Here is a 19,842-nt window from a genome sequence, read left to right on the forward strand (position 1 = left end):
GATTATCACACCAATAATTACACAATTTGGAGCGCAATGTGGCGTGCAGAGCTATTAAAACGGTTAGGCATTCAGAGGGGTTTCTGGATACACCCGTACTTCAGATGCGGGAGGGTGGGGACAGTATCTACAGATGCGGCACTGGTGCCTATAGAGTTGGGTGGAGGCTCGGGTGCTCAAGGGTAAGGAGTTGTTGAGGGAACGGGACCTGAAGGGATCGGGGCCTGCTGGTGGTCCGGCCTCAACCTGGTGGTGTTAACCGGGTGGAGTCGCGCGCCCTTTTGGGTTGCTGGGGGTTGGGGGAGGAATCGGGGTTGGGGTTATGGTACGGGTCTTCCCACAGTCGTGGTCCTCGGTTGTTGAGAAGTGGTTTGACAGGCAATGGTCGTGCAGAGGGCGATTGGGACCCTCACGTAGGGGATTAACAGGATGGCTGTAGTGACGGATGGGGCAAGGGAAGGCCATCTGAGGGTAGGGACTTTATGTAATGTTCCTCCAGGAGTCTAAATACGCTATAGGCGAGGAACGCAGGGTCTCAAAGAGTAGTATGGGAAGCGGGGAAGGCGACAGGGAGAGGAGTTCTGGTCAGGGAAGGGGCTTGGAAAAAGAGGGAGCGCACAATAATTGAAAATGGGCTGAGGTCGGAGATTAGCCAGCTCGACAAATGGGCTTGTGAGACTACTGAGAGTCGGGAGGATCGGGTCTTGGAGGTGAGGGGGGTGGTGGAGGGGGGGAGAAATCACTCTGAGGAAGGTCAAATAATTAGAAAATTGCAATGCCTGAAACAAAAGTTCTCTGAGAGAGGGGACAAGGTGGACGCACTACTGGCTGCCAGGCTGAGGGGACAGCTAGCCGAAAGGTGGGTGGAGGCTATAGAAGGGGTGGATAAAACGCAAGATCCAGCAACAGAAGGGATTCGAGAAGCATTTGCTTTCTTCTATTCTATGAAAAGTTGTATGACGCAGAGGCTAACCCAGAGACTGGAGACATAACGGCATATCTGGTGGAAACCTGCATGCCCAGGCAGTCTACTGAGGAGTCCGAGGCACTGGAGGCCCAATATTGGAGTAAGAAATTAAGAGAGTAGCAGCGAGATTACTGATGGGAAAGGCCCCAGGAGAGGATGGTTTTTCGGCAGGGTTGTACAAGTCCTTCATTGACGCCTTCTCCCCCTACCCTCCTCCTGCCGTTCATGGTAGAACTGTTCAATGACATCCTGGAGACTGGGTAAGCCCCAGAATCCTTCTCTTGTGCACTAATAACGGTGATGCACAAAGAAGGCAGCGACCCCCGGGTTTGTGGATCCTATTGCCCCATTTCCTTTCTGAACATCGACACCAAGATCTATACACAGGTACTGGAGACTTGAGGGGTACATGCCCCAACTGATCCACCCGGATCAAGTGGGCTTCATAAAGGGACGTCGGCGGGCAGATACAATGAGGAAAACCTTGCCCCTGATTTATAAAGCTTGGGTGGATGGCGTTGGACCCCTTCCTCCTCTTGTTTGATGCCAAGCAGGCATTCGATAGGGTGGAGTGGGGCTTTCTTAAGGAAGTGCTCACTAAATTAAGTCTGGGAACCAGGCTCAGGTAGGGGATAATGGCAGTTTGCGCATCCGCTGGGCGTGCGTGGCAGTTACTGGAAGGTACTCCGGCTGTTTCGGCCTGAGTAGAGGTACGAGCCAGGGCTACCCCCTTTCCCTGAGCCTACTCGCACTCTCGCTGGAACCTCTAGCCCAGAGAATCAGGGAGGACGCCCAAGTAGAAGGAATCTCGGTGGGAGGGGTGAATTACAAAGTTGCATTATATACAGATGATCTATTCTTTCACATGAAGGACCCCCCCCCCCCCAACCTCCATACCCAGGGTAATTCGGTTGATTGAGGAGTACGGAGGCCTCTCTGGCTTTAAGACTAATAGGGCTTAATCAGTCCTTTTCCTGGATAGGGACAGGGATGGAGACATTAATAGGTTTACCTGATTGGGGGTGTCGGTTAATCTGGGCACACTGAGATACATGGGGGATCAACCTCACGAGGGACACAGAGACCTATTTTGAGGCTAAGTCCCACCCCCTCCCACTGCTGTCCAAATTTCAGGCAGATTTGGTACAATTGAATAAACTAACCATATCATGGCTTGGACGCCTCAAATTCCCTCAAGATGGTTTGCCTCCCGAGGTTCCTCTATGCTTTCCAGATGCTCCCAATCCAGGTCCCTGAAACCTTCTATTGTGAGATAAAGGCGGCTAGGTGGAAATTCCTCTAGCAGGGGAAAAAAGAGGATATCCTGTGAGATTCTCACCTTACCTAAAGAGAGCAGTGGGGTGGGGCTCCCGAACAGGACATTCTACTAGAAAGCGACACAGCTGAGGGTCCTCGTATACCACCTTAGATCACAGAGGGGTCCTCAGTGGGTTTGTCTGGATAATATTTGCATGTCCCCCATCATCGTGGGGGAATGGCTGTGGGTACCAAAAGGCAAACTCTCCCGTAGAATTCGAGATCACCTGATTGTGGGGGACATATGGCGACAGGGGGTGGAAATGCAAGGGGTAACGACATGGCCCTCACCCCTGAGCCACCTTTGGGCGCCTGGTGTACAAAATGTGATCCCAAATCCTGAAAGATTTCAGACATGGCTCGAGGCAGGACTGAAAAGGGTCGGCTAACTGTGGAGGGATGGCACATTTATTACCATAACCGATCTGGAGGGGGTGCTGAGGATAGGGAGACTCTCAGCATTCTGATGCCTTTAACTAAAGGGGTTGCTAATGGAGGAGCGTGGAGGGACAGGACTGAGGGACCTTACCCCCTTTGAGAGACTCTTAAACTAAAGTACGGAAATTAAGGGGTTCATTTCGGCTATGTTCGGGGAACTGGTAGTCGCAGGGAGCAGGTCCACAGAGAAATAAAGATGGAGAGGAAAATAGATCCAGCACTTTGGAGAAGATTATGTAGGGGAGGCCTCTCAGAAATTGCATGCTATCAAGCTCCTCCATAGGTGGCAATATGACCCTTTCAGACTCTCAAAGATGTTTCAGACTGCAAGCCCCTTCTGCTGGCGCTTGTGTGGGGCCAGAGCCGATTATTGGCATATGTGGTGGGGATGTCCTTGAATACAAGTATTCTGGGATGAAGTCCTGAGATGGATCAAAGACCTAGAAGGGTTCCCCCAAACTAAATTGCCCTTTCTGATCTTGTTTGGAATGGAGGAAGAGGAGGGAACTGAATAGGTTGACCGTGTTGGCAGCACCCCGGCTGCTCGCAGCACGGGCCTGCCTAGTGATGAAGTGGAAATGTGCTCAGACCCCATGTAAAGGGATTGGATCAACATAGCCCTAAATATATGCATCATGGAAAGAATAACTGTTGGGCAGCTCCGCATGAGAGAATATGGGGGGAATGCATGAGCAAATATTTGAAAACTGGAACGTAGAGAATTGCAAGAACAAAGGTTGATTAGAAGGACATTTTGGCCGGACTCGAAGCAAATGTGGTGAGCTTCAGCCTGGGGACTATTTTTAGCTAGGCGGCACCCTATGATGTAATAAAACACCTGTGAGGCGGCCAAGGAGAAAAGTATTTTACATAATTACATTGATCAGTACGAGTCAACTGAAAGTTCTTAATTGTGCTTCCCTTAGCTAAAGAAGATGACAGTTACCATGGGGGGGGGGGTGGGAACCGGAAGGTGGGGGTGGAAAGAGGGGGCTTAATTAAGTGGTCAGCGAGATGTTGGGCGAAAAAGGGTTGTTCATTGTTTTTCCTGCCCATATGGTTTACTGTTGTTGATGTACCAAAATTAACCATAAAAACAACAAAAATGTTTTAAAAAGAATAAACACGTGTTTGGCAAAATGAGCATAGTATTTGGAACAAAAATATAGGACTAAACTTTAGGAAAAACAGTAGCTTCAACATTTGGACTGCGATTTCAAAATGCTTTAATAATTAAACAGAAGATTACAAAAAATGCAATGACCTCTTATTAAAACAAAAAAAGCAGGGTTCTGGGGTTGGAAATCGTGAGAGTTGGCATGAGAAGGCGTTTTGGAACATTTCACGGCAGGGGTTTCATTGACGCTCCTCTGTAAAGATTTCAAAGGAGCAAATGGTGGGCAAATCGACACAAATGAGTGCCCAGAGAGTTGGTGCCTGGTCTAGATTGATATATTGCTGGCTACAGCAGCATTTGATCATACACCCCTCAGTCGCTCCAAAGAATTCAATGGTAGTGAAAGGTACAACACTAAAACGGCTTGCATCCTTCCTCACGGATCACACTCATGAACTTACATTGGACCCTTTTCGCTCATCACCAGCTTTTTTCCGCTGCAGCATCTTGCGGGGGTCAGCGTTGTCAGCAATCCTTAACAAATGCACAGCACCCCTAGCATTGATTCTTAAACACTTGTCTGGGTTCTACGTGTACTCTGAAACCCAGCTTCTTCTAAAACTACACTAGGGAGTCTGAGGTCGCCCGCTGTTTGGAGACTGCCTACTTTACAGACCTGGACAGATGGCCACAAACTGCCTCTGCTTACACTGACTACCAGTGGTCCGGTGGATCTTGCTTTTCCTTGGCCTCCATAGACTGCTCCAACCCAAACTATAATGAATCAAGTATTTAACATGGTCATTGTTTTAGACCAGGCAACAAATACATATTGATATAATGTCCCCATCATTGGGGACTATTGGGATTCCCCTTTCTCCTACAGATGCCTCAAAGAATTACCCCAGTAATCGCAATCGTTTTGTTCCATCAACATTCCTGCAATGGATTCTGTATTGTGCTCCCTACTAAATTATTACAAAGCATGCAAAGGGTCCAGCGTAGGCTACCAGACTCCTCTTCAGACCGAGAACTGATCACACGACGAGAACTCTGAAAACCTTTCATTGGTTGCGGGTCTAACAACACAAAAAAAACTCAAGTCCTTGTGTCTGATCCAGAAAGCAATCCATATCCGGGTGCCCTACTGCTTCTCCAGAGCTTTCTGCTGCCCAACCAGACTCCTATGGTTTGCTTGCCCTAAGGTATTGGCTCTGAACCTGTCGAAAAGACATTGATTTTAGGCGCATAGGATGCCACAACCAAGACTCGCTTCCCTCTGGAATTTGCTCCCGATAAATCTCCATCTCAAGCAAAAGCACATGAGGTTCAGGCTTGATACGGAGTATCGCCTTTTTCTCTGTACATGCGGTCTATAACCCCATGTCCTGGCCACCTCGACACCCTCGCCTTCCTCCTCGCCCTTCAAAGAAACCATAAGGTGGTACTTGGCACCAAACAAGAAAAGCAAATAACATATAAATGCTGGTCTTATAAATATAGCTGAGATGCTTTGAAATGATGAGCCAAACGCGTCTTCATGCAGGTTTTACTAATTTCCATTTACAGAGTTTCTTATGCTGGCAAGTTGCTTACTATTTGATATTTGTGTGCCGTCTAATCTAGAGTAGGTGGCCAGCATAACGTCTGAGAACTGAACAGGACTTTGCTCTTGGAATTGCTATTCCTCACAATCTACCAGGGGCTTGGATCTTGTCAGTGGGGGCAGTTGTTAGAATTGGGATCTAGTCCTGCACGTATTTTATGGATTTATGCTAAACTTTACTATTATTTGTAACAGTTGATCTATTTTATAATCGAGGTGTGTGAAATAGGTTCATGAAGAATTGTTTGAGTGGTCCTAAAACGCATTGAATGTGTTATTGAAGTCGTTATTGAATTCTGGCTGCTTTGCAATGTGTTCACAACTGTAAACACCTGTGCCATTTCCGATTCACTGCCGTTTCTGAACGTTACATGCAAAGGACCTTTTGAAAGCAAATTTTGCATAATACCCTGGCTCGGTAGCCTTACTGAAATTTCAGTCTGTGAAAGTCTTGGCTGGTGGTCGACCTATTTTGCGCTAGGTTGTTCATGCGAACAATCAAAGTGTTTTATTAGGAAGCCGAGGGCAGCTGTTGTATAGGGAGTTGTCCAACCAATCAAGTATTCCAGTGCAAGGGAAGAAGTACCTGAAGTAGAAGTACGCAGAAACCTGTGACTTGTTATGCTTGAACCTGTTATTGTCTAAGCATTTGGGCTATAGCTATCCGTGAAGATGATAAAATAGTAATGCATTGAATAGCTTTAGTTGGGTTAGGAATCGGCGAGTCTGAAAGACGCCTATATAGCTGAGAGTATGTATTGTATTTGACGTACATCCGGAGACCGAACAACTGTGCAAAATGGGCCATGTGAGCGATGGGGCCGGGGGGAGCTTTGGCAATTGAATCCTTATCCCAGCCTGTACTGTTGAATCTCTGGGGGGGGGGGGATGGGAGTTGGGCGGGGGGAGCGTGTGGGCGGGTGGAGTGGGGGGGCTGGACAGTTGAAAAATCATCCAAGTGAAGAACTCGCTTAGGATCCTCGATCTCTGGAATCGCCCAAAAAAGAATGAAGAAAAAGAAAACGTTTGGCATATTGGCCGAAGACCGAATTTAGGCTGTATGAAAAATTTGAAGAAATAGGCCATACAAACCATTATAGTGAAGAAGGGCCACGGGTGCTGCAAGGGTGTCACCTGCTCCGGTCTCAAAGTAAAAAGGAAAAGCAGACCCTGCAGCGCCGGTTCCCATACTCAAGTGAAGGGGACCGACGTCGCAGAGGGATGCTGGAGACTACAGAACACAGGGAGGTGTGCCGCCCACAGGGTAAGTAAAGGGCTGGAGGGCAAGGGGATAGTCTGAAATGTTAGGGGGAGATAAACCCAAAAGTTATATTTGGTAAAATAACTTTCATTCTTTTCTCCCTCAAACATTTCAGCTTCGTGAAAATCACGGTAAATCCCATCTCGTTCCAACTACTACTGCATCCCTGAAAAGAATTCTATTCAAGGATTTCATCTTTTTATTGTTTTAAATTTAAATGGTACTAAATCCTCTTTCCTGCTGATGTGAAGTGTCACATATGTACTTGGTAACCCAGGTTGTAATGAATATATTGACCTACTGTTTAGGGCAAAAGTTATCCAAATAAAGAAGGAAAAGGGTAGGGGAGGGCATCATTGGGCAGTCTAGGGCTTCTGCGAGATTGGAGAAAGCGTGCCGTTTATTTAAATCTCGATCCGAATTAGTGTGATCTGAATCTGTATTTTTCCTTTTACTTGCCCATCCCAGAATAAAGTGACTGTATCCTTTTTTTAGAAACCTAAATTCTTCTATTCTCCTGAAATATAAATGTGTTTACTTTGTCGTGTGCTCTTCTCTCTTGGGCCTCTGGATCCGCCGATACCTGCTTTGAGCAAGGTGTCAAGCTAGAGGAGCAAGTGCACAAAAAGCCACATATCCGTTGCACCAAAGAAACACTAATGTTGAGGTAGGGGGAGAGCTGAGAAGAGTAGGGGGCATGTCAACTTTGTTGAGGGAGTATCGTAGCTTGGCGATTACCCTTGAAAAGGATATCCCTTGTTCGGAGGGAGATGGCCTCTTAACCACAGGTGAAGCAATTTGCCAAGTACGGCGGAAAGGGAAACCCCCAATATTGTAAAGAAACTGGGTACCTTCAGAGTAGGAGACTACGATTTGGTGCTCTGAGTCAGCTGAGTGCACTACTTATTTCTAGGTCCTGCTTCGGATAACGCCTGTTACTGGAATATATGATAACTTGGCCATTGCAGAATTGTTATCACTTCCAGGAAGGTGAGGCTATTGCATAGAGGGGGAGCTCTTTACTAATGGACCCCGGTGACGCAGCGGTCGAAGCCAAATCAAGGACTCCCGAGTGGATGGAGTAAAGTGCAGGCACTGCTGTGGGCGGTAGATGGGTGTATTAAGTTTCCATATTGCACAGAAAAATCCCCATGCATTTGTTTTTTCCAAATCTGATTTTTTTTTTTTTTTCTTCACTTATTTAATTCCTTCCTTCAGGCGCGGTCACTTCCACCATGGACCGGATGAAGAAGATCAAGAGGCAACTCTCCATGACCCTGCGGGGAAGCCGGTCAGCCGAGAAGAGCATTTCTGAGCTGACCGAGCAGATCACCATTGAAGAGAACAGCAACAGTGACAATGGTAAGGTTGCTCACTGGGGTTATGGTGTGTCGGATATAGTGGGAGTAGGATCCAAGAAGCACAGGAGTATGTATAAATGCAGAAAATGCTTGTCTGGCTACCGCATTATGGATTATAGTAGGTAAGTCTATAGCCTGATACACAAGGTAGCACTAGATCTCTTACTGACTTGATTGGAACTGGGTAAATTGTTAGCATGAGATGCTGGAGGGGTAAGGATGCAGGATTAGGAATATTAATCTGTGGAATTAGATGAATCCACAATTAAGTCTTGAGAGGATGAGGTGAGAACGAACCAAAATGGAACGCATTCCGTTGGTGCATTCAGAGACTTCATGCATAAAGGTGCCCCTGTGAACTGGTGTGTACCTAGAGTAAACCAATGTGTTTGTCACCGTACATTGACACAGTTATGAAAGCATTCCTCCCCAAAGCATGTTTTGAAGTGGAACGCCACCCCATGCCTCTTTGTAAAATGTGCAGTTAATTTTAGGGACCCTTAGCATGTTAGTCTGTCATGCAATGGTCACGGTTCTCGACAGCACAGGGTTTGAATTGCATTCGCCCCTCTTATTAGAACACCAGTACACTTTCCCATCATAAGTAGTAAGGCCCCTAGCTTGTTAAAATGGTATAAATAACACTCTAAAGAGTAACAGCATGGGTACTACCCCCACCACCCACAGATTTATATGCCGTCATTTTACATTCAATCGTGAATCGCAACAGTGGTTAAAACAAAAATGTTCTCTGTACTATTCTAAGTCAGCTAAAACGCTGTCCATAATGATCACTGAAATAGTGCACTTCCGATGCCCCTCCTGTTCTTCGTAAATTGGAAGTCCAATTATCAGCAGTACTATTGGTAAATATTGCAGTATGTTTTTATGGTTCTCCATCCTACCCTTCACACTCTTACTCTCTCTAACTTTTAATGCCACCGCCCGGACAACAGTTCCCATCCCAAGCACGACGTGTTGAATATAATCTTTCTTTTAGTTCTAATACTGCATAGAGAACAGCAACAGACTTCAATACCTCCAGCCACTGGATTTAAAATATAAAAACACTAAATCCCATACGAAATAACTCTGGGTTACAACAGTTATTTCGTATGAGATTTAGTTCTTGTATTTTAAATCCAGTGGCTGGAGGTATTGAAGTTTGTTGCTGATATATATAATTTCTGAGGCTTGTGGAATCTGCTTAGATCACATGCTATGCATAGGCGAGCATCTAGTGGTAGGTGCAGGTTATTACAGTTGTTTTCGAAACTGGAAAAGGGACGTCGACAGGGCGTGCCAGTAATATTATCCCTAGTGTGACGTCCACTGTACCCATGGTCCTTCCCGTGTCGCCGTCACTCAGATTATTTTTTTTCTGCTATCGTAGATGGACGCTTATAACGGAGTTCCTCTTTCGGCTTATCGCCATTTATTATCATATTAACGATAGTCTGCGAGTATAAAGGATAGCAAGAAGAACTATCGATACAACCCAACGCCGGTGAAAAACAACAAACGGCCGTCAAAAGACTCCCGTCGATGGATCTGTTCCGTCCTTAGAAGGCCGCTACGGGCTTCGGCCCTAACAGTAGGGAGAGAGGGGGGAGATTATTTTAGAATGTATATACCCTTTTTCATACACTGCAACAAGAAGTTCCCGTGGGTCGATAAACACCTTGTGTATATTCTGTGTCTCCAGGAAGACCACTTCGAGGGTTCGCGTAGACTCTTCAAACCCAAGACTTTGAAGGACCGAAAACGCTGGGCCCACCATGCCAGGCAGCTCGAGGCCATGGAAGTGGAGGGTGATTTCAGCAACGGCAGCAACGCTGTGGTATCAGACGGCGAAGGCGACTGGTTACTCCGCTTTTCCAAGCGCCGGCCCCCGACCACAACCGACAGGCCAGCGGCCCTCTTACGGGGACAACACCCGGCGCTGTAAGCGCTCCCACAACCCCCCACACCAAACACAGAACCCACCGCCGAGACTCGACACACGTGTCGAGCAAACGGCAACGCACGATGTCCAGGGAAAGGTCCGTTGATTCTTTGGCCTCTGGGCACTCCAGATTGAGATCGCCACATGACAAATCCCGACTGTCGAAGGGCAGATAAGGCGTTGTGGATAAAGAAATTCCCAAAGATCGTGAATCAGATGACGACACTTCGGATCGGCCCGCAGCCGAGATTCGACATCCCAAGTCGAAATTGTTTAAAGAGCCCATACTGGCGGAACTAGCCCATCTAATAGAAAAGCACGTCCCAGCAGGCCTTACTAAGTTAAAGGCGTCTAAGAAGAGTTCTTCCAAGACCCCTCATGGAGATAAATCACAGAAGGCCCCTCACAAGAGTAAGAAACCTCAGGATTCGTTATCTTCAACCTTAAAGAAAAAGTCTACGCCTTCTACTATACTCCCACCCACGCCAGAACACTTAGGTCTCCCACCTCAACCTAGAATCTTTCCTAGTTCTGCCCAATGGTCATCTGAAGATATAGATGAGGTCATGAGTAGAATGTCTTTCATGGCAAATATTTATGAAAAGGTCCCTAACTACTTCGTAAGTTTTCATTCCGCCCCTCCCAGAACAGCGGCCTCTGGGTCTCTAAACCCTGTTCAATCCCCTGCTAAAAGGTCTCGCCCCAGTGAGCCAGTGCAAGTTCCCACTATCATTGAACTATATGACCCGGACACTGATCATGAGGATATATATAGTCAGGAGGCCGCAGATCTTTATTATGGAGAACATGAGGACGATGAGGGTGTTCCAGAAATGGTCATGTACAACATCCACTCCCCATTGGATAATGACCCCCCCCCCGTGGTAGACTCACCCGTAGATAATCAACCTCTTTTAAATGAAGTACTCATTAAGGTGGCCGAGCACCTCCAAATATCTACTCGAGAAGATACGCAGGACAAGGATTTAGTTGACGAGATCTTGGGAGATAAAAAGGCTGTGTCTCAATTTATTCCCCTACTGAAATCTGTCCAACATAAGGTACAGCCCTCGCTAGAAACACCAAATCAGATGCGAGCGGTGAACCCCCGCATAGAAAGACTTTTCAGGCCTGCCCCATTGACCTGCTGTACATCCGGGTTCAACTAAAACCTGACTCGCTTGTCGTTACTACGACAAGGAAAAGGGCAGGTACTCCCCTAGCCTCCTCTGAAGCTCCTCCAGACAAGGAAAGTAAAAGGCTATACACAAAGGTTGACTCTTCCGGTGCTTTCCAGACCAGAATAGCTAATAGCTCTACTCTATTAGCAAGTTTCAACTGCATTAAGTGGGGCGAGGTCTCCGCATTACTCTCCTCAGCCCCGGAATTAGCACTGGTGGCTTCAGAAGGAAGGCAGTTTCCAGCTGCTTGCTCAAGAGCAGTCTTGACGCTGCAGGCAACGCTGGCAAAATCTTAGCTGAGGGAACCATTATTAAGCGGCACGCGTGGTTACGCCAGTCCAGGTTTAAACCAGAGATGCAGGCTACTCTCATTAACATGCCTGTTGAGCCTAATGTTCTCTTTGGCAAAGCCGTCGGACGCCTTGAAAACAGCCAACAGTTTTGCATCCTGCAAACAAATGTCGAGTCATAAAAGTTCTGCATGACTACGCTACAAGAGGTAATCCCTCTACTAAAAAGGGGCATTACATGGCAATAATGTATATGAAAAATGCCTATTTTCATATTTCAATGTTCCCAGCGCACAGAAGATTCTTGCGTTTCTAGATAGAGAACCAGCATTACCAATTCAAAGTACTTCCCTTAGGAATAGCATCTGCTCCAAGGGTATTCACAAAGGGACTGACGGTGGTGGTAGCACACCGGCGCAAGGGGGCAATCCCAGCGTGCTCTTACCTGGACGACTGGCTAATTACAGGGGAAAACATTCAAAGACCTATCAACCTTCTATTTCAATTGGGCATCTCCATCAACGAGAAAAAATCAAGCCTAGTGCCAAGCACAACCAAACCGTTCCTAGGAGCTGTCTTAAACACAGAAGAGGGGTTGGTCTTTCCGTTAGAGGAAAGGGTCCAAAACATGTTACTGCAAATACCTCATCAGGCTGGCCGCCATATAAGAGTGCACAAAGCTTTGTGTTTGCTAGGCATGATGGCATCTTGCATTTACCTGACGCCACACGTGCGCCTGCGCATGCGACCTATGCAGGAGTGGTTGGCGAAACAATGGTCTCAGGCAAGTGGTCAGTGGGATGATCAAGTGGTCGTTACGCCAACACTAGTAGAAAATCTTCGCTGGTGGACAAGGGAAAATCTGCTGAAGGGGAAACCCTTCCACGATCCAGAAGTACAAGCGATTGTCACGACAGACGCCTCACTCGCTGGGTGGGGGCGGGGGTGCTCATTACCTTCACCACACAATTCAGGGTCTGTGGTCTCTGGCAGCTGCTCAGAACCACATCAAACTGCTCGAACTACTGGCAGTATTCAAAGCACTTCAGGCATTCGAGTTTCACCTAGCGAACCAATCTGTGCAAGTCCTGAAAGACAGCACTACAGCAATGTTCTACATCAACAAACGGGGGCACACGTTCTCCAAATCTGTCCAGGCATGCGCAACAAATTTGGAAATGGGCACTCAAACGGAAGATATTCCTATTGTCCCAGCACGTTCAAGGGGAACTCAACTCTCTGGCAGACTCACTGAGCAGAGATTCCCTACTGGAGGAACCCGAATGGCGACTGCACGCAGGGGTCTCGGAGCACGTCTTCTCTCAATGGGGTTACCCCACAATAGACCTCTTCGCTTCAAGCAAAAACTATGTGCGATCCCATCAAGCTCTCGTCTAACCTACTCACTCAGTACTGGGGGCTAACCGTGCACCCTCAACCACACTCAATGAACTTTGCAGCATGGCTCCTGAAGTCATAGAGTTTGGACATCTTAACCTACCACAAAGATGCATGGATAGCTTGAAAGCAAGAAAACCTAACACTAGACTAGACACTGTTACTTTGACAAATGGAGATTTGTAATGTGGTGCTTGTCTAAACAAATTAACTCTGTAGAATGTACTCCATCCCACATTCTACCTTATATGCTCCACTTGCTAGATTCAGGGTTCATATTCGACTCCTTGAAGGTCCACTTGGCCTACACCACCTCTCACAGTAAAGTCTCATGGTGGAAGGTGCCTGTCATTAAAGCATTCATGGAGGGGGGTAGAGAGGCTTCACCCTCCAATTTCTAATCCGCCGCCAGCATGGGATCTCAATGTTGTACTCGCTAAGCTCATGGGACCTCCTTTCGAGCCGATGCTTAAGTGTAGTCTTAAACACCTACATTACAAAACTGCCTTCTTAGTGGCTATTACTTCCATAATAAGAGCGAGTGAAATACAAGCATTGTCAGTGCAGGATCCTTTCTTTATGGTACACAAGGATAAGCTGGTTTTACGTACACATCCTAGGTTTTCCCCAAGTTCATCTCTACGTTTCACATAAAATAGGCTAATGAGCTACCGGCTTTCTTTCAGGACCCCACCAGCTCAGCTGTGTTAAAACTCCACACACTAGATGTGATTAGAGCGGTCCTTTACTATGTAAAGAAGACCAGACCGCTAAGAAAAACAGACCAACTGGTTGTCTCCATAGCTACAGGCAGAGAAGGAGACCGCATTTCCAAAAATGCCATGTCCAGATGGATAGTTAGATGTATACAATTGTGATATTCATTATCCAGCTAAACGCTGCCTTTCACGCCTAGAGCTCACTCCTCAAGGAGCACAGGAGCCACTCTGGCTTTCATTGCAAATGTCCCTCTAGAGAACATTTGCAAAGCAGCTACATGGAGCTCAATACACACTTTCACTAAGCATTACTGCATTGACGCTTATTCAAGACGGGAACACAGGTGGGACAAGCGATTCTAAGACATCTGTTCGGCCATGAACCTTCACACATCCCACGACCTTTATGCACAGCTTGTGATCTAAGCAGATTCCACAAACCTCAGCAGGGATACATTACTCCACGTAATTGTGATGCTTGTATCTGCTTAGATTCACATGCGCCCACCCTTCCTCCCCATGTAGAGAAGGCGCATGGATGCTCATGAGCTTGTTCTGATACGTATCTGCTTGGATACAACTGTACTCTCGCTACACTTCATGCTACCTCATGTCAGAAAAATAACAATCCGATAGACTTTGACGCATGAAGGACCATGGTTACAGTGGACGTCACACTAGGGATATTATTACTGGCACGCCCAAGTCGACATCCCTTTTCGAGTTTCATAAACAACTGTAATACTCTGCCGCTTCCACTAGATGTCGGCCTATGCACAGCATGTGAATCTAAGTAGATACCAGCACAGCATCAAAAATACGATTACGGTGAGTAATGTATCATATACAAAATAAAATGTATCCAATTTTAATTCCATCCTGGGCAACACTGAAGTTTAAATATGACATCCCTATGTTTTATTGCGCAAGTGCATATTCCCTACTTGACATTAGAGTTGACGCCAATCGCCTCCATTTTGTTAAGCAAGCATTCGCTCCCATTTTGAGAATCACAGGGTTAATCCTGCTGCATTTCTGTTTCCTCGTCAAACCAGCTCTATATCCCATTGCCTGTTGCAGTGGAGCGCCTTCCTAAATGGTCCCCAATCATTGTGCGTTTTTCATGCAGTAATTGTAAAACAAGCTGCTTTGTGACTGTCTATTGTGAAGTAGACCTATTGAATCAATCATTTCCTTCAGCACCAATTGTTTAAATCTCTAAAGTCTATAATCTATGTATAGGTAATTCTTAATCCACCCTCTCCAATTCTGAGAACCCAAGATGTGTATAATTATACAAAACAGACATTATTCCCCTGTAAAGCTGGAAACCGAAGTGCATTCTTTCTATGGTGAAAGGTAAGCTAGGGAGGCCCAGGCCTTAGGACGTGTACAGAGGTGAGTCCCTGTCTGAGTTACTTGTGACCGCTGTGCTCAGTGCATGTGTGCCTTATTTTGCCTATTTCTAAACAGCGAGAGCCTTTTTTTTGGTTGTTTCCATTTGATTTCTTTTCTTGGTTAATTTTACTTTTCCTTCCTTTGCCGTTCTCCCACCCTCTCTTTCGTTCCCTTCTCCGTGCATTGTTCTGTACATTTTATTTTGTATGTACATTCTGATATTTTCCTCTGATTGTCCTTTTTGTAACACTACACTTCCATCTCTTTTACCTGTTTCTCTTCCTTTTCTTCATCTCTTCCCACCTTCACCTTTGTTACAATCATAACGCCTCAACATCTCCTTGGTCCTAATCCTGCTTTCTGCCACTGTCTTTGGCTATCCTCTGCTACTCATTCCTCCTCAATGTCCTACTGTCCACCCTCTGCGCTCCCATTCCCTGTCTCCACTTAACATGTGTTCTCTTTTGCGGCCAACATTGCGCTTGCTTGCCCTCCTTATGTTCATGCGCCGGACTTTATTTTCTTCCCTCTGATCCGATGTCGCCCTCCTCTGCTTTCTTGATCTTCTCAACCCAAAACCTTTTACTAATTCCCTCTAACCCCTATTCACTGGCTTTGCCTCTTACTGGCTTGCCTATTCTTTTTTCCTGTTACATAACCTCTTCATTGTATTCTTTCTACCATTCTGAATCTTCTCTCCTATTTTGGGACTTTTCCTTTTATACTTTTCTATTATCCGATTTACTTTTGTTGCCCTCTTTCTTGCATGTCTTTCTTCACAATTGGCCATATTCCACTCCCTTCGAATATGTTTTGGTCTATTTTCTTCTACTTATTTTCCATTGTCACTTCTTCTTTCTCTTCTTCTACAACTCTACTGTGTTCCTTCTTGTCCACTTCCCAACATGGCCCGCTTCCTACAACGCACTAAACAACTATCCACTTTCCCCTTCCCAAACCCTTATCTAATTTCTTCCTGTATTCTCTGGTTTCCCTCTCATTCCTCAATCTTTTACTCCTCATTCGATCGCTGCTTCTCCCTCTCCATTCACCATGCCCAACACCTTTCCCTCTCCTTTCTCTAACCTCTGCCTCAATCCTGCTCCATCTGCTGTGTCAATCATCCCGGTTCCACTCCCTCTACCCTCTATGCCCCCATTCTGTCTCCTGCTCTGCCTCTTCCTCCTTTGTTGACATCACCTCGTTTTCTTCCATTGTCCTTCTCCCACCATCTCTTCTTTTATTTTTTTTATTTCGCGCTATATGTTTTGCCTGTTTCCTCCACCCCCACCTTGCCTATGTTGTCTTGTTGCATCTGTATTCCTCCCCTCCTTCCTTCCTCCCCCTTTTTTCCTCTGCGTCTGCTCCCAGAACCCATCATGAAGAATGGCAAGCCCCCTACGTCTCACAGCATGCAATCCTTCCTCCACCAGTACGCCGCCAGCACCTTTCAAAAGCCGCCCATCCACCGGCCCCATGGAGCCGTCTGCAAGAGCCTCAGCTCCTACCTGAACCGGAGTGGCCGACTAGGTACCTACCAGCCTGTTGATTAACCGTGCTGATGCAGTTTCTAGGAGTTTTTCTAGGGACCAGAAAAAGAGAATGTGTGAAAGGGAGGGGGGAGGCAAGGCAAATTAGGAAACGTGAAAGACCGAGTGGGCTCCTTTGTTGTATTCCACAGTGGCATATGCCCTATTTATTGGGTGCACTTGTTTTATTGACTATTTTTGTAAAGCGCACACTCTTCTTGAAGTGCTTGGGATGGAGTGTTTGAATTCAGTGTCTTCATTGGGAGGGGGGTTTAGATCGGCGCAATGATGCAAATCGAGCGCTTGTCAGGGGGAAAAAATGCATGTTACTTCAAAAAGCTGGCTTTGAGGCAAATGGCTTGTTTGAGCAGGGGACTTCAAGGGTTAATCGAGCCTTGTATGGTTTGCGAGATGGTTGATGTGGGTTAATTTACCCATTCGTTGGAAAGTTGCGAGTGGTGGAGGCCAATCGTATTCATTAGCTCGCGAAATGGAACTACTCCTATAGGACTGAAGGAACACAAAGCTCGTTTCAAGCAATTGCCAAATAACTGGTTTGGGAGAGGGAGAGCAAGCAGCAAGGGATGAATGCAGTCATAATACTATTTCAGCAATGTGTCCAGCAGCATGTGCAATCTTAATCCAGGCAATGATGGAAGTAGAGACAAAGCTCCCTTTTACAATTTACCCTGTGGATTGGGCCGACCCATCAAGTGAGGGCTGATACTCTGGTCAATGTCGAGGGGGTGTGGTTGTGCATCTTTCAAGGGGGTGAATAGGTAAGACAAATGGGTGGAGACGAGTATAACATGTAATTATGTTGGTACAATGTAGCTGTGATCTGGGTACAATACTGCTTGGATGGGTTTGCAATAGTGTTATGAACGAGATGAAGAGTAGTGTGCTATGATAACCCACATGATCAATGGAAGACATGGGCATTGTATTCGAATGTGTGACTATTTGGGAGTAGAGTGCATTCATGGGGGGGGGGGGGCTTTTATAAACCACAGGCCATGAAAAAGTATAAGTTGGCTATTTTTCAAGCCAATTAGACCGAGAAGCGATGGATGAACAGCGGATGTAACAAAACAGCAAATGCATGGAAAAAGTTCTAAATCGTTGGCTAACTCTTGTGAAAAGTAATCTGGGAGAAGCTCCCCTGACTGTCCCCTGCCTGGCCCTTTCTGCTTATCTGAGGTTGATTCAGGGCACTGGTCCCTATCGCCCTCTATTCAATATGGGTCCCTGGTTGATATGGGGAGTGTTGACTGAACTCCTCCACAGCATGGTCGGCAAGGTATATAGTTACATTGGTAACACTGAACCTTTTAGAGATGTGTTTGGAGGTACTGTTGTCAGGACCCCTGGGCCCTTCAAATGCGGACCCAATGTATCCTCATTACTGTACTGGAATTTATAATGCAACAGTACTGTCCAGAAACATACTCATTGCATACATCTCTGAAGAGCGAGTGAGGCCAAGTCTTGTTGAATCGGCTCACTGGCTCCTGCGTCTGGTCTTCAACGCGCATGCATGAGCACCCAAAAGGAAAGCTTGTGGACCGGCCTGTTTTAAGCTCCACCTACCAATCCCTTCAAGACCAGAAAAGGAAAACCAACCCAGCTGAAAAAGGAACATGGTGTCTCCTCAGGCAACCCTTAACCGAGCTGGACTCCAGTGCAGTGGGTAGAATTGGTCTGAACCAGGGACAACAGGAACAGAAAGAGTAGGGATGTGGGAGCTTGGCGGAGTGAGCAGCGAGCAGAGGTGAAGTTGAATGGATTCAAAGGTGCAGGATGAGGAGGAGGAGAAGAGGAAAAAGCAGCAGAAGAGGTGAGAGGAGGTCAGAAGGCAGAGCAGTAGAAAGGAAGAGTGAAGGTAACCAGGAGCCATGAGGAAGGAGGTGGTGTGGCAATTGTTGGAAAGAGAGGCAACTGGGTGAGTGAAGGCAGGGTAGAGCTTAATCGGAAGAGATTGCTGGAAGTCCCTTGAAGGTGCAGGAGAGCACGGCAAGAAATGCTTGACTTGTCTGAAAGGAGGAACCAGCATGTGGCAGAATGTTGAGGTTAGCCGAAAGTCAGCTAGAGGGTCAGCGGCAGGTATAGTGGAAGGTCCTTTGGCTTGCGTGAGAGCAGCGCAGTGAGAGCACAGTAAGATTGGGTTGAGTGCCTGTAGGTGCAGGGAGGTGAACCGGCACCCAACCATGTATGTAAACTACAATGCTTGGCGCAGGAATCGCTAAACTCTAAAACTGGGTCCTGAAAGTCAGCAGTTTCACCCAAACAATTTTAAAAATTAAGGATTTTCTATGGGTCCAGAAGAACTATCCCAGGTACCTGGACAGTCGAGAAATCACCCAAGTGAGGAACTTGCTAAGGATCCTCCATATCTGGAAACGCCCAAAAAGAGTGAAGACTTTTAAGGCTTAATTTTTAAGCTTGACTACGTTTGGATGTCCTAGAAGAGTCAATCCCCCCACCCCCCACTGCACAGCATCTTGCTGGAGCGATCCTACACATTTTATAACGTCCTGAAAAGGACTGTGGTGCTAGTGTTAAAAAGATGAACAACCACTTCCGGCCTCGCTTCTGCGTCATTAAAAAGCAATGCAAGGGCAGGGTGGAACACACAGATGCCGGTTTAATTGCTTGGTACTCTCGGGATGACCGAATAAGTTACAGGACACGACTCGACCCTCAAGAACCCCCAAACATTTTTCTAAGCCGTGTAGGCCTAGTATGACCCCTATTTCTTTAAAATGTTGTGGAGTGACAGAATCCAGCTGAAGCACCTTCCATGGAAAACTGGAGAGCGGCCCACAAGGTCACGCCAGATTGCCAGCACACTGTAATATGTTTGGAAATGGCCAAAGTGGGGCAGGGAAATAGCAATTCAGACGGCAAACTATATCTAAAATGTTCCCGCGCCTGCCATTCTGCATCAGCATATTGAGTCCCATTCAGGGAAGAGGGAGCGCTCAAAATGGTTATGCAAACTTTCAATGGTGTGGCACTCCAGTCTTTATTGCAGTGTTAATGCGTTGTATTCATGAACGGTGCAGGCTCAACAGGTGGTCACTCTTTCTTGCCTCTTGTATGAGTGGTGTCTTTATAATGCTGGTGCTTGCAGAGAGGCGAAAGGATCTAGCGTTTTCTTCTCCACAGTCAGTCTGTACTTTGGGGGTTTGAGGGTGTAGAGGGCGGGGAATGGATGGTGGTCCTCCTTGGAGATTTGAGGGCACACCACCACCTTTGCAACAGAAACGTTGCATTCCAGGAGCACCCGTGGGGCACTCTCATATAAACAGTAGC

At 46.7% G+C, this 19,842-nt stretch overlaps 1 protein-coding gene across 5 annotated transcripts in view; it reads left to right on the forward strand.

The window, feature by feature from the left end:
- The window catches only part of LOC138569439 (cyclin-dependent kinase 16-like), a 381,119-nt gene that overhangs the window by 106,042 nt on the left and 255,235 nt on the right, over positions 1 to 19,842 (forward strand). For 4 of the 5 annotated variants that reach the window (XM_069647411.1, XM_069647410.1, XM_069647413.1 and 1 more), the window contains exons 2-3: positions 7,925 to 8,068; positions 16,370 to 16,528. In XM_069647411.1, coding sequence (XP_069503512.1) covers positions 7,942 to 8,068; positions 16,370 to 16,528 — 286 coding nt within the window. In that variant the 5' untranslated portion in view covers positions 7,925 to 7,941. The remainder of the gene's footprint in view (positions 1 to 7,924; positions 8,069 to 16,369; positions 16,529 to 19,842) is intronic. The other variant, XM_069647412.1, reaches the window with a different exon arrangement.

Source organism: Ambystoma mexicanum, chromosome 2q (genome assembly GCF_040938575.1).
Source record: "Ambystoma mexicanum isolate Mex_15411 chromosome 2q, UKY_AmexF1_1, whole genome shotgun sequence".
NCBI classification, from domain to species: Eukaryota; Metazoa; Chordata; class Amphibia; order Caudata; family Ambystomatidae; genus Ambystoma; species Ambystoma mexicanum.